This window comes from Silurus aristotelis, assembly GCF_946808225.1.
Source record: "Silurus aristotelis genome assembly, chromosome: 16".
In the NCBI taxonomy this organism is placed as follows: domain Eukaryota; kingdom Metazoa; phylum Chordata; class Actinopteri; order Siluriformes; family Siluridae; genus Silurus; species Silurus aristotelis.
In genome coordinates this window covers 13,514,527-13,529,554 of record NC_139589.1, presented here as the reverse complement: position 1 = coordinate 13,529,554, position 15,028 = coordinate 13,514,527, and the positions used below count along the sequence as shown (strand labels likewise).

Below are 15,028 nucleotides of genomic sequence, written 5' to 3'. Positions count from 1 at the left end.
TGAGGGTGATCTGGTTCATAAAGAGTTAGTAAAAAAGTGCACAATGTGATTTAGTATAAAGAAATCACTGCGCATGTGGTGTACGTTTCCTTTACGTATATTCATTTTGACTTCTTTCCCTACCTTCACTTAAATATGAAAGCTTCACACCTCATAACTTCACACTGCTATTAAAAAAAGGCTTATGTAAGGGTTTTTCAGCAGGTTTTAGATCAACATAAATTTGTAGGTTCTCAAAGCAGACCCCTGTGGCTTTATTTTCCACTTTTGCCACTTGACAAATTGCAACGACATGCATGGAGGGGAAAATAGTTTCTCTGTGCTTCAGTTTAACCAACAAACCAATGTATATAAATATTTGGCATGTGATGCACTGGCAAATTTGTTTAAATGCAAATATCTTTTCAAATGTATATGCCATATAATAGAAATTAATTTGACATTGCAATATTTAACACTGTATGGCCAGAGTAAATTGTTTACTGTTTACAATTTTAGAAACACAAAACATTTTAATACTCCACAATTTATATTATTGTGATATTGTAGAATAACCATATGCCATGATAAAAAAAACAAAACAAGTGATTAATAATATATAATAGTTGACTAATATTTCTTTTTGCCAGGTGTGTGTGGCAGCCAGGTAATGGTGCCCCCCAAGGTAAGCGGCGTGCTGGGAAAAAATGTGACATTGAGCTGCAGGATTCAGGTCGATTCCAACTTGACTCTGACACAGAGCTCATGGGAGAGGCGCTTGCCGTCCGGCTGGGCCACAGTGGCCGTCTACAACCCCACATACGGCATCTCCATACAGCCCGAGTACGTGCACCGCCTGTCCTTCCACATACCATCCGCCCATGATGCCACTGTCGTGCTTCAGAATGTGGGCTTCTCGGATGTCGGTGACTATACCTGCAAGGTGGCAACATTTCCTTTGGGCAACACACAAGCCTCCACCACCCTCAGCATCCTTGGTGAGTTTAAGTAAGATACAGTATCTCACCAAAGCAAGTGAAACCATTTTGGTGTATATTTTCAAGGGACAATACTATAGAAATAAAATTTTAATATATTTTAGAGTAGTCGATGTGCCGCTTGTATAGAAGTACATATTTACTGTCATCTGAAAATAACTCAACATACAGCCATTACTGTCTAAATAATTGCCAGCAAACGTGAGTACAGCTGTACGTTGTGTAACCATGCAAAGCCACATTAGAGCAGTTAAAATTTGGTGCTTTGAAAACAGTTCTCCAAAACTGACCACTGGATGTTCAACAAGGCACCCCATGGCAATGAACTCTCTAGGGATTTAAGAATATGAATTGTTGCTTTCCACAAAGATGGCCGAGGCTATTAGAAGAACAGGAATAACCTGAAACTGAGTTACAGTACAGTGGCCAGGACATACAGATGTTTTCCAAGACTGGTTCCAATCAGAACAGGCCTTGCAAGGGTCGACATTGAGTGAAATATGTATTCTAACATGTACAGTGACATTCTGAAGCAGAACATGATGCCCTCCCTTCAAAAACTGGGCTGAATGGCAGATTTATAACATGAAAACAACCCCAAACACACCGCCAAGATGACAACTGCCTTGCTGAAGGTGAATGTAAATGTGATTGAGTTGCCAAGTATGTCTTCAGACCTGAACCTTTATTGGGCACCTGTGGGGCATCCTCAAGCAGAAGGTGGAGAAGCGCCATGAGTCTAACATCCAGCAGGTCTGTGATGTCATTATGGAGTATCCCAGCCATAACCTGTGCAGCTCTGGTAAATTCCATGCCATGGAGTATTAAGGCAGTGCTGGATCTTCTTCTTCTTCTTTCGGCTGCTCCCATTAGGGGTCGCCACAGCGGATCATCCGTCTCCATACCACCCTGTCCTCTATATCTGCCTCTTTTACACCAACTACCTGCATGTCATTTCTCACCACATCCATGAACCTCCTCCTTGGCCTTCCTCTTTTCCTCCTACCTGGTGGCTCCATCTTCAGCATTTTTCTACCAATATAATTCCTGTCCCTTCTCTGCACATGTCCAAACCATCTCAATCTCGCCTCCCTCACCTTGTCACCAAAACATCCTACATGTGCTGTCCCTCTAATAAACTCATTTCTAATCTTGTCCATCCTTGTCACTCCCAACGAAAACCTCAACATCTTCAGCTCTGCTACCTCCAGCTCCACCTCCTGTCTTTTACTCAATGCCACTGTCTCTAATCCATACAACATCGCAGGTCTCACCACAGTCCTATAAACTTTCCCTTTCATTCTTGCAGATACTCTTTTATCACAAATCACTCCTGTCACTCTTCTCCACCCACTCCACCCTGCCTGCACTCTTTTCTTTACTTCCCTAACACACTCTCCATTACTTTGCACTGTTGACCCCAGGTACCTGAACTCCTCCACCTTCTCCACCTCTTCTCCCTGCAACCGCATCACTCCACTGCCCTCCCTCTCATTCACACACATGTACTCTGTCTTACTCCTACTGACTTTCATTCCCCTTCTCTCCAGCGCATATCTCCACCTCTCCAGGCTCTTCTCAACCTGCTCTCTACTCTCACCACAAATCACAATATCATCTGCAAACATCATAGTCCAGGGAGACTCCTGTCTGACCTCGTCCGTCAACCTGTCCATTACCCCTGCAAACAGGAAAGGGCTCAGGGCCGATCCTTGATGCAGTCCAACCTTCACCCTGAACCAGTCTGTCGTACCTACTGCACACTTTACTGCCGTCACACTGTCCTTATACATGTCCTGCACCACCCTCACATACTTCTCTGACACACCTGACTTCCTCATACAATACCACAACTCCTCTCTCGGCACCCTGTCGTACGCTTTCTCTAAATCCACAAATACACAATGCAGCTCCTTCTGTCCTTCTCTATACTTCTCCATCAACATCCTCAAAGCAAATAAGGCATCTGTGGTGCTCTTCCTCGGCATGAAACCATACTGTTGCTCACAGATGGTCACCTCTTCTCTCAGCCTGGCTTCTACTACTCTTTCCCATAACTTCATGGTGTGACTGATCAACTTAATTCCCCTGTAGTTACTGCAGGTCTGCACATCTCCCTTATGCTTAAAGATCGGTACCAGCACACTCCTTCTCCATTCCTCAGGCATCCTCTCCCCTTCCAGAATCCTGTTATACAATCTGGTTAAAAACTCCACTGCCATCTCTCCTAAACATCTCCATGCTTCTACCGGTATGTCATCTGGTCCAACCGACTTTCCATTCTTCATCCTCTTAATCGCTGCTCTCACTTCCTCCTTACTAATCCTATCTACATCCTGCTTCACCAACTCCACATCCTCCAACCTTCTCTCTCTCTGATTTTCCTCATTCATCAGCTGCTCAAAATACTCCCTCCATCTTCTCAACACACTCTCCTCACTAGTCAACACATTTCCCTCTCCATCTTTTATTGCTCTAACTTGCAGTACATCCTTCCCAGCTCGGTCCCTCTGCTTGGCCAATCGGTATAAATCCTTTTTTCCTTCCTTAGTGTCCAACCTCTTATACAGCTCCTCATATGCCTTTTCGTTGGCTTTCGCCACATCCCTTTTAACCTGCTGCCGCATCTCCTTGTACTCCTGCCTACTTTTCTCATCACTCTGTCGATCCCACTTCTGTTTTGCCAACCTCTTTCCCCTAATGCTCTCCTGCACTTCCTCATTCCACCACCACGTCTCCTTGTCTTGCTTTCTATTTCCAGATGTCACACCAAGTACTTTTCTAGCTGCCTCCCTCATCACTCCTGCAGTAGTTGCCCAATCATCCAGCACCTCTTCACCACCACCAAGCCCCTGTCTGACCTCTTCCCTGAACCTCACACTACACTCTTCCTCCTTCAGTTTCCACCATCTTATTCTTCTTTCAAACCTCACTTTCCTCCTCTTCTTCTTCGCCTTTAAAACCATCCTACAGACCACCATCCGATGCTGTCTAGCTACACTGTCCCCCGCCAACACCTTACAGTCTCCAATCTCCTTCAGGTTGCATCTCCTACACAGAAGATAATCCACCTGTGTGCACCTTCCTCCACTCTTATACGTCACCCTATGATCCTCCGTCTTCTTAAAATACGTGTTCAACACTGCCATTTCCATCCTTTTAGCAAAATCTACCACCATCTGCCCTTCCACATTCCTCTCCTTAAAACCATACCTACCCATCACCTCCTCATCACCTCTGTTCCCTTCACCTACATGCCCATTAAAGTCTGCCCCAATCACCAATCGTTCTTTCCTAGGTACACCATCTACCACTTCATCTAATTTACTCCAGAATCTTTCCTTCTCCTCCAACTCACAGCCAACTTGTGGAGCATAGGCACTGATGACATTTATCATCATCCCTTCAACTTCCACCTTCACGATCATCACCCTATCAGAAACTCTTTTCACCTCCACTACACTCTTACTGTACGCTTCCTTCAGAATCACCCCTACACCATTTCTCTTCCCATCCACACCATGATAAAACAGTTTAAACCCACCTCCAATGTTCCTGGCCTTACTCCCTTTCCACTTGGTCTCCTGAACACACAACACATCTACCTTTCTCCTCTCCATCATATCAGCTATCTCTCTCCCTTTACCCGTCATAGTACCAACATTTAAAGTACCAACCCGAACCTCTACTCTCCTACACTGCTCCTTTTCCTGCCGTCTCTGTAGACGCCTTCCTCCTCTCCTTCTCCTCCTTCGGCCAACAGTAGCCCAATTTCCACCGGTACCCTGTCGGCTAACGATACCTGTGGCGGTCGTTGTTAACCCGGGCCTCGACCGATCCGGTATGAAATTCTCATTTGTGATCCGCATATTTGATTTGGCACGTTTTACGCTGGATGCCCTTCCTAACGCAACCCTCCCCATTTACCCGGGCTTGGGACCGGCACTAAGAGTACACTGGCTTGTGCCCCCCTAATGGCTGGGTTATTAAGGCAGTGCTGGATAACACAAAATATTGACACTTTGCCATTATTGTCAAAACAGCTGGCAACTAAAGTGAGTACACCTTACTCCTTAATTCTTACATGTTTAAACATGTCAAAACTGTGTTCAGTTATTTTCAGAGGACAGTAAATCTGTACTGCTGTACAAGCTGCACATTGACTACTCTAAAATATATCCAAATTTTATTTCTATATACTACAAGATATATTTCAATGGTTGCTGAAATGTGAGGGGTGCACTCATTTTTGCGAGATACTGTATGTATTAAATTCCTACATATTAAACCTGTGGTGACCTGAAATAATTCATTTGTATTTTATATTGTTTTGAAAACTACAGTTTTTCCTGAACCAGGTATTATTTTGCATGTAAGTAAGGTTATAGCATATTAAAGTAAGAAAGTTAAAGCTCTCATTTCTGCTGTGGTGTAGGAGAATCAGACATTTTGACTGCTGGTATCTGTTTCCAAACTAAAATGATTAGGCTTATATTACACATGTATCTTGAACGTCATGGTTGGCTTATGAACTTTTAGACATTTTTAAGCTATTCTTTCTTTTTAAATCTCTTTCCCAGTTTATCACATGCATTTTGCATTTGCCCAGTTATGATTTGACCATTTGTTATTCAATGTCTGTTGTGAAAAGCGCTATACAAATAAACTTGACTTGACTGGACTATGCAATTATTTTAGGAAGGCATATTTCTTGCATGAATTAACATAATCCCAGTGACAGTCACCAGGCAAACAAAAGCTCCATATAAAGCTTCGCACTGCACTCAAAGATGGACTGTGCAGTTAGATATATTCCAGGGCATACAAAAGGATTAAGGCACAAAGGCTTTGTAAGTTTTCAGACTGCCACTGATGTGGTGTTAATGTTATGTTGAACCGTAGACTCTCGTGCTGCTTGTAGTTTGGCTCTTGTAGACATGGCCAGTAGCAGCTAAAATTACTAGCTTTCTATAGTATATGTTTATGGTGTGGGGGTGTCACAATATAATCCATTTTTTATACAGTGCAAAAAAAAAAGCTTTGTCTATGTGATTTACATTTCAATTTGTAATTTATCAAATTTTATAAAATCACAACAGAGCTAACGTCATGTGAAAGTGATGATAATGCAGTGTGTGTCCGCCTAGACAGTACCTTCATTAGCCTAAAGAAGACTGTACCATGGTTGCCTGAATACAAGAGTGCAGGCTATCAGCCCAAGTCACTGACCGAGTGTGACGCACAGCTAATATGGGTAAAGTGGTGTGACTAATTGTTGCACATTTATCCCCATTCAAACAGCATGGTAGCAAATGGGAAGTGTGTTTGTGAGTTGGGGGGGGTAGGTAAGAGGGGTAGTTGTGTGTGTGTGTGTGTGTGTGTGTGTGTGTGTGTGGAGAAGAGAGAGTGCTTCCTTGGAACGGTATGACGTCATGCTCTCTCCTGCATCCCATCTGCTTTGCTGCAAAACTCACCGAGAGCTCTGTGCGTGTGCGCGCACGCGTGTGCGTGTGTGAGAGATAGAAATGGAAAGCAAAAGAGGGAACTCATTAAGTTAAGTAATGGATTAAAGGATATAGAGGAATGTAGGTGACCACTGGAAAGTGTTTTTGTTTGCGTGTAGGTACATGTGCGTTTGTGATAACTAAAGTTGGGGGTCAAAAAGGTGAAAAAAGAAATGCTTTAAACCGACTGAGTCTGTGAAGGGAGGGGAGGGGGGTTGGGGGGACTTACTGAAATTCATGTAATAAAGGGGGAAAAGGAAAACTGAGCAATAGTGCCAGTGTATAGAGCAAAAAGGTGGGGAGTGGGAACATACGCAAGAGCTATTATTAGAACAGAAAGAATGTAATGTGTGTATATGTATGTGTTTGGTAGGTACTATGATGACCTACTATTTTTAGGGGCTCCCCCATAAGCTGAGGTCAAGGGAGTCTTTACGAGTATCGTGTGGACTCTGGACTCTGACACATGCACATAGTCTGCATACAGTCACAATCCTTTGACATTTCTCACTCACTCACTCACTCACTCACACACACACACACACACACACACACACACACACACACACACACACACACACACATGTAGTCAGTGGTGGCTCTGAGCGCTCAGCTGCTGCACATGCTGAAGGTCAGGCAAGAATGAGAGCGGGAATGAGCTGAGGGGATTGGGTCGAGGGAGGGGTGGAAAAGCAAACAAAGCTGACTCAATGAGGCAAGGAAGGTGGAGTGTGCCTGCTTTCCGGTGAAGGGTGTGTGTGTGTGTGTGTGTGTGTGTGTGTGTGTGTGTGTGTGTGTGTGTGTGTGTGTGTGTGTGTGTGTGTGTCCAAGCTGATTTGATGCAAGGTTTGCTACTTAAAGATAAATATGGTTACACCTCATACATATAGTTTTTAATTAAATCCTCACCATTTCTCAGAATTACTGAGAGGTGATGAATCATTTTATTTTTTTTTACTTAACACTGGAATTAGGTCTGATGCATCCAAAGCCGTTTGGTTTGTTTTCAGGGGAACTCTGTGTGTGGTAGCATTGTCTCTGCACAGCTCCAGGGTTCCTGCTTCTAACCTGAGCTCAGGTTACTGTTTAACTAAGTTTCCACCCATCTTCCAAAAACATGCCCATAGATAGATTGTAAATGTAAATGTATCCTTATGTCTCTTTACATCCTCATGCCCACTAGTCTCAGGATTTGGATACATGGTGACCCTAACAATGTAAATAAATGAACTAGACACCAAATCGATCGAATTGAAAGCTATCAAACACTGTAAAGATTACCAGTGGCCTAGGCTAATGTCTTAATAGCACCTTCTATTTGCTTTCTCTGCTTCCCTTCTTTGATTCTTGGCTCCTTCCTCTGAGGAATGTTACAAAGTAAACAAGGAACACACATAGTGGGCAATGATTCCTTGGTCACTGATGTGTTGATTTAAAGTGATAAGTTAATTTGGGAATGATGAATCCAAACTAAAATTCAAAACGAATAAAACCATCTGTGCAGGTTATTCCTGTGTATCTAGAAGCCTCATGTTACACCTCTTTTCTGATACCTTCGATCGCATGATAAGAATGGAGCATATTGATTGATTTCTTGGTTCTGGATCAAGGATTAAAAGAGGCTTTGATTAGTGTTTTGGGACACATTTTGTTTGTGCTTTTTTTAGTTCCCATACACTCATGCGTCTCTTTCGAAGTCTATACTTTGGTACTTTGGAGGGGTAATTAATTTCAGGATGGGCACTTTTAAAGCACGGCTCACTGGGCATTGGAAACAGTTACAAAATGTGCTGCCTCAAAACTCTAACTGTAATAGAAATGAACTGGAACAAGCGTTTTGGTATTTAGCCCTCCTATGATACGCACTTCCCTTTTCCACAGGACGTTTAAACTACAGCTTCCCTGGAAAAGCCTTCAATAACACTGAGGAGAAATAAAGTGTACTAGCAGCAAGTAGACACACTGACTGTTTTTTCATTTTGACGGAAAAAACACTGTGTGCTCCTTCCTGTTTAAGATGAGCATTAATCAGCATTGTGAGAAGAATTGTGTCAGCATTGTTTATTTATTATTTTTGGCAGCTTTTTATTTGGCAGTAGGTAAGCAAATAAAGGATATGAGGCTGTCTTTGCATATAGGGAGGAAGTAACTGTACTTGGCATATAGGTGTACTGTAAGTGATCAATGATCATGCTTTGTTATATACCTTGGATATGCGAAAAAAGAATTTAACTATGCTGTAGTATATATGTATGTATAAAAGTCTCTTTCTCTTTTGTCACTGCCTCTCTCTCTCTCTCTCTCTCTCTCTTTCTCTCTCTCTCTCTCTCTCTCTCTCTCTCTCTCTCTCTCTCTCTCTCTCTCTCTCTCTCTCTCTCTCTCTCTCTCTCTCTCAGTGGAGCCGAAGGTGTACATATCTGCGGGTTCTGCGGCCCTGTTAGATGGAGGAAACCTGACCACTGTGGCTACTTGCATTGCCGAGCATGCCCGTCCCCCAGCTGATGTCTTCTGGGAGTCAGATCTATACGGTACACCGGAGGTGCACATGCAGGAAGATGGCAACGGCACCACAACCACACAGGTGCACTACCTCTGGGAGCCCACACGCCATGCCCAGGGTGACACCCTCACGTGTGTGGTGAAGCACCCAGCCCTGCCCAGTCCATTCAGGATGCCTTACGTCATCAACGTGCAGTGTGAGTGCCCCTTGTCTATTCTGTTTGTGTGTATGTGTGTGTTGGACAGTGTGGGCAATTTATCCCATAATGCTATTGATTTCTGGATTCTGATTAGTCAGAGCAAATCCCAGATAACAATTAACAAGCTTGTTCTAATACGTTACTGCCTCTCTGTATGTTGAACTTCGGTATAATCTAAGACAAATAATAAATAGAATGAAAAATGTTCCTTTGAACAAAGAAACAGCATATCAACATCATCATTATGTAACACAATTTTTGTAGGAAGACATATTTACATGATATTAATTGTCAATATCTTTATAAAAGTCAGAGGTAACGCCTTAACTTAGGCTCAGGTACACGCAAGTTTATGCATTTAGTTTCTTGGTGATATAGCAAGCTTTGAAAGACAGTTACTGTTTATATAGACTAAATGAGAACAGGCTCTAACTATAATCAGATGAAATGTATGCCTTTTTATTGTATAATATATAATAAAAACTATTTGTTGACAAGTCTTTGCGGCTTGAGTGAAGCATTTAGGAACATGCTTTTATTGGAAAATGTATTGATTTTTGAAGTGAAGTGGAACATCGGTACGTCAACACTAAACGTCGCCTGACGATCAATCGGGCCGATTTTTGGTATGTTTTTACTAGGCAGGTGCATTTTACTCACCAACCTCAGCTTTAGCTGGAGAGAACATAACTCTCCCATACAGCAGGTGGCAGTAGTGTGTATTTGGCATCCAAACAGAGAAACCGTAAAAACTATAACTGTAAATATTTACATTTGCGCCATTTAGCAGAAGCCCTTATCCAGATCGATGTACAAAAGTGCTTTGCGTCTCTAGCAATGAAATATGAATATATAAAGCAAGCAGTGTTTACACCTGCCACGATTGTTACTAACGGATCTGTGTAGCTTCTTTCAATCATATCTACTAAGTTGCAAAGACAAGCAAGAATGACAACAAGCGTGTTCCATTTTTTTACTTGTGTGCTTATTTGTTAAGCTAATAAACCAATTGGAGTTTCTTGTCTATGAGCTCCACCTCCGATTCGCCATGCGGAATCAGCCGAAAAAACAGCTGATGCCGTCTGACTAGAGCCAACGGTTCAGAAAAAACTAAAGCCAACCGTCATTCAAAAACCACCCGACATTTTCCTGAAAGCCGACAGTCTGCTTGGTGTGTCTCGGGATTTATATTTTTATCATTCGTTCTTAATCTAGCCTTACATATGTCATTGGGTAAATATAATACTTTAAAAGAGAGAATGAGAAAAATGTTTTGGAACTGTACATCAATCAGCTGTAATTTAGGCTGCAGGTAGGCACGGGTACCAAAACCTGGTAACAAGTGCACTGATTAAAAAGGCTTGTGTTGTTCAACAAATGTTTAATTTTAGCAATTTTCTCTATCACCTCTATTGATTAACTGTAAGAATTTGTGTGATGAAGGGGAGAATCTATCTATCTATCTATCTATCTATCTATCTATCTATCTATCTATCTATCTATCTATCTATCTATCTATCTATCTATCTATCTATCTATCTATCTATCTATCTATCTATCTATCTATCTATCTATCTATCTATATATATATATATATATATATATATATATATATACAGTGGGTAAGGAAAGTATTCAGACCCCCTTAAATTTTTCACTTTTTGTTATATTGCAGCCATTTGCTAAACTCATTTAAGTTCATTCTTCTTCCTCATGAATGTACACACAGCTCCCCATATTGAAAGAAAAACACAGAATTGTTTACCTTTTTGCAGATTTATTAAAAAAGAAAAACTAAAATATCACATGGTCCTAAGTATTCAGACCCTTTGCTGTGACACTCATATATTTGACTCAGGTGCTCTCCATTTCTTCTGATCATCCTTGAGATGGTTCTACACCTTCATTTGAGTCCAGAATTTTTTTATTATACTGATTGGACTTGATTAGGAAAGCCACACACCTGTTTATATAAGACCTTCCAGATCACAATGCATGTCAGAGCAAATAAGAATCATCAAGGTCAAAGGAACTGCCTGAAGAGCTCAGAGACAGAATTGTGGCAAGGCACAGATCTGGCCAAGGTTACAAAAAGATTTCTGCTGCACTAAAGGTTCCTAAGAGCACAGTGGCCTCCATAATCCTCAAATGGAAGACGTTTGGGACGACCAGAACCATTCCTAGAGCTGGCCGTCCGGCCAAACTGAGCTATCGGGGGAGAAGAGCCTTGGTGAGAGAGGTAAAGAAGAACCCAAAGATCACTGTGGCTGAGCTCCAGAGATGCAGTCGGGAGATGGGAGAAAGTTGTAGAAAGTCAACCATCACTGCAGCCCTTCACCAGTGGGGCTTTATAGCAGAGTGGCCCGACGGAAGCCTCTCCTCAGTGCAGGACACATGAAAACCCGCATGGAGTTCTCCAAGATGGTGAGAAATAAGATTCTCTGGTCTGATGAGACCAAGATAGAACTTTTTGGCCCTAATTCTAAGCGGTATGTGTGGAGAAAACCAGGCACTGCTCATCACCTGTCCAATACAGTCTCAACAGTGAAGCATGGTGGTGGCAGCATCATGCTGTGTGGGTGTTTTTCAGCTTCAGAGACAGGACGACTGGTTGCAATCAAGGAAAAGATGAATGCGGCCAAGCACAGGGATATCCTGGACGAAAACCTTCTCCAGAGTGCTCTGAGCCTCAGACTGGGCCGAAGGTTTACCTTCCAACAAGACAATGACCCAAAGCACACAGCTAAAATAACGAAGGAGTGGCTTCACAACAACTCCGTGACTGTTCTTGAATGGCCCAGCCAGAGCCCTGACTTAAACCCAATTGAGCATCTCTGGAGAGACCTAAAAATGGCTGTCCACCAACGTTTACCATCCAACCTGACAGAACTGGAGAGGATCTGCAAGGAGGAATGGCAGAGGATCCCCAAATCCAGGTGTGAAAGACTTGTTGCATCTTTCCCAAAAAGACTCCTGGCTGTATTAGATCAAAGCAGAAGAAGCTGCAGAGTGTCATGTTGGTTTCACATAATCACTTCTGTCTCGAGATCAGTACCAGATATCAGTCTGTAATCGGCTCTGATATCAGTGTCATATCGAAACACTATCAATGAGTTCCTAATGCTCTTGGATGTACAAGAGGTTTGTATCTAATAGATTATGTTGCCTAAAAGAATATGCATAATATGCATCTTTTGCCAAAATCTTATTACTGTCCAAATCAAATAACCTTTGGCTCATGTTACACCTATCAATCAATAAATTTTTTTCTTTCCTTCTTTTCACTTTTCCACATTTTATTTTGTATCAGTTTTTCTAATTTTCTTTCTTTTTCTTTCATTCTCTCTTTTGCTTTTCTTATTCTGCTTTCTATCAATCTCTCAGATTTTGATTTCTCTCTCCTTTTCGTTTTGTTCCACTTTCACGTTTTTGCTTTTTTTTTCTGTGTAACCACTTTGTGTTCGACTGTATCATCTGTGCCTTTACCTTCCTTTTCCCAATTTCTTCCCCCTTTTTTTCCCTCTTATTTCTAGCTAATTGTTCTCTCTCTCTCTCTCTCTCTCTCTCTCTCTCTCTCTCTCTCTCTCGCTCTCTCTCTCTCTCTGTCTCTGTCTGTCTCCATCTCAAATTCTCTTCTGTTTCTTACACCATGCATAATGAACAACTTAATTTTCAGAAGCAACCACAAAACCCCAACAGTCATACAGTGAGGAAAATAAGTATTTGAACACCCTGCTATTTTGCAAGTTCTCCCACTTAGAAATCATGGAGGGGTCTGAAATTGTCATCATATGTGCATGTCCACTGTGAGAGACATAGTCTAAAAAGAAAAATCCATAAATCACAATATATGATTTTTAAACTATTTATTTGTATGATACAGCTGCAAATAAGTATTTGAACACCTGTCTATCAGCTAGAATTCTGACCCTCAAAGACCTGTTAGTCTGCCTTTAAAATGTCCACCTCCACTACATTTATTATCCTAAATTAGATGCACCTGTTTGAGGTCGTTAGCTGCATAAAGACACCTGTCCACCCCATACAATCAGTTAGAATCCAACTACTAACATGGCCAAGACCAAAGAGCTGTCCAAAGACACTAGAGACAAAATTGTACACCTCCACAAGGCTGGAAAGGGCTACGGGGAAATTGCCAAGCAGCTTGGTAAAAAAAGGTCCACTGTTGGAGCAATCATTAGAAAATGGAAGAAGCTAAACATGACTGTCAATCTCCCTCGGACTGGGGCTCCATGCAAGATCTCACCTTGTGGGGTCTCAATAATCCTAAGGAAGGTGAGAAATCAGCCCAGAACTACAGGGAAGGAGCTGGTCAATGACCTGAAAAGAGCTGGGACCACCGTTTCCAAGGTTACTGTTGGTAATACACTAAGACGTCATGGTTTGAAATCAGAAGGTTCCCCTGCTTAAACCAGCACATGTCCAGGCACGTCTTAAGATTGCCAATGACCATTTGGATGATCCAGAGGAGTCATGGGAGAAAGTCATGTGGTCAGATGAGACCAAAATAGAACTTTTGGGTCATAATTCCACTAAATCTGTTTGGAGGAAGAAGAATGCTGAGTACCATCCCAAGAACACCATCCCTACTGTGAAGCATGGGGGTGGTAGCAGCATGCTTTGGGGGTGTTTTTCTGCACATGGGACAGGGCGACTGCACTGTATTAAGGAGAGGATGTCCGGGGCCATGTATTGCGAGATTTTGGGGAACAACCTCCTTCCCTCAGTTAGAGCATTGAAGATGGGTCGAGGCTGGGTTTTCCAACATGACAATGACCCGAAGCACACAGCCAGGATAACCAAGGAGTGGCTCTGTAAGAAGCATATCAAGGTTCTGGCATGGCCTAGCCAGTCTCCAGACCTAAACCTAATAGAGAATCTTTGGAGGGAGCTCAAACTCCGTGTTTCTCAGCGACAGGCCAGAAACCTGACTGATCTACAGAAGATCTGTGTGGAGGAGTGGGCCAAAATCCCTCCTGCAGTGTGTGCAAACCTGGTGAAAAACTACAGGAAACGTTTGACCTCTGTAATTGCAAACAAAGGCTACTGTACCAAATATTAACATTGACTTTCTCAGGTGTTCAAATACTTATTTGCAGCTGTATCATACAAATAAATAGTTAAAAAATCATACATTGTGTTTTCTGGATTTTTTTTTTTAGATTATGTCTCTCACAGTGGACATGCACCTACGATGACAATTTCAGACCCCTCCATGATTTCTAAGTGGGAGAACTTGCAAAATAGCAGGGTGTTCAAATACTTATTTTCCTCACTGTAACTCTAGGGAACAAACTCGTTTGCAAAATCACGATTAATTTTGGGTCAAATCTGAGGCTCTCTTTCTTCTTCTCTTGTCTCCTCTGTCTTTTCTTTGTCTTTTCTCTTCCGTCTCTTCTCTGTTTCTCTTCTCTTATTTGGTGCTGAACTCAGGCTTTTGGTTACACAGCAATGTGAGACTTATTTCTTGTGAACAGAACAGTGTCTGATCACCTCACTGACAGAAAGTATCTATGAAGTTTAAATCAAATAGAAAGAATGAAAAACACACAGCTACTCCTCTCCTCAGTTCTCCTCTACTCATCTGTGCTCATGCTGCTCATGGAGTTTTTTTTTTTGTCACAGTTCTGTGGCAGCAGTCAGAGGTGTTAATGGAATCAGATCTGATTTGTTCATTTAAAAACACCTTTAAACGGGGCTTTAATCTTGTCAGAAAATTCAGCTCTAAAGTCTGTTTCTCTTCAGATTTGCTAAAACATTTGTCTGTCCGAGGTCCCTGACGATTATGCTCCCAGTTTAACAGATTTTATTTAGAGGTTGTTAAAAA

General features: G+C 42.1%; 1 protein-coding gene across 1 annotated transcript in view; it reads left to right on the top strand.

Moving 5' to 3' along the window:
• LOC310739312 (nectin-3-like protein) overlaps nt 1-15,028 on the top strand; it is a 58,784-nt gene that overhangs the window by 32,602 nt on the left and 11,154 nt on the right. Inside the window, exons 2-3 of the mRNA XM_083565154.1 lie at nt 630-977; nt 8,878-9,177. Of these exons, the coding sequence (XP_083421280.1) occupies nt 630-977; nt 8,878-9,177 (648 nt within the window). The remainder of the gene's footprint in view (nt 1-629; nt 978-8,877; nt 9,178-15,028) is intronic.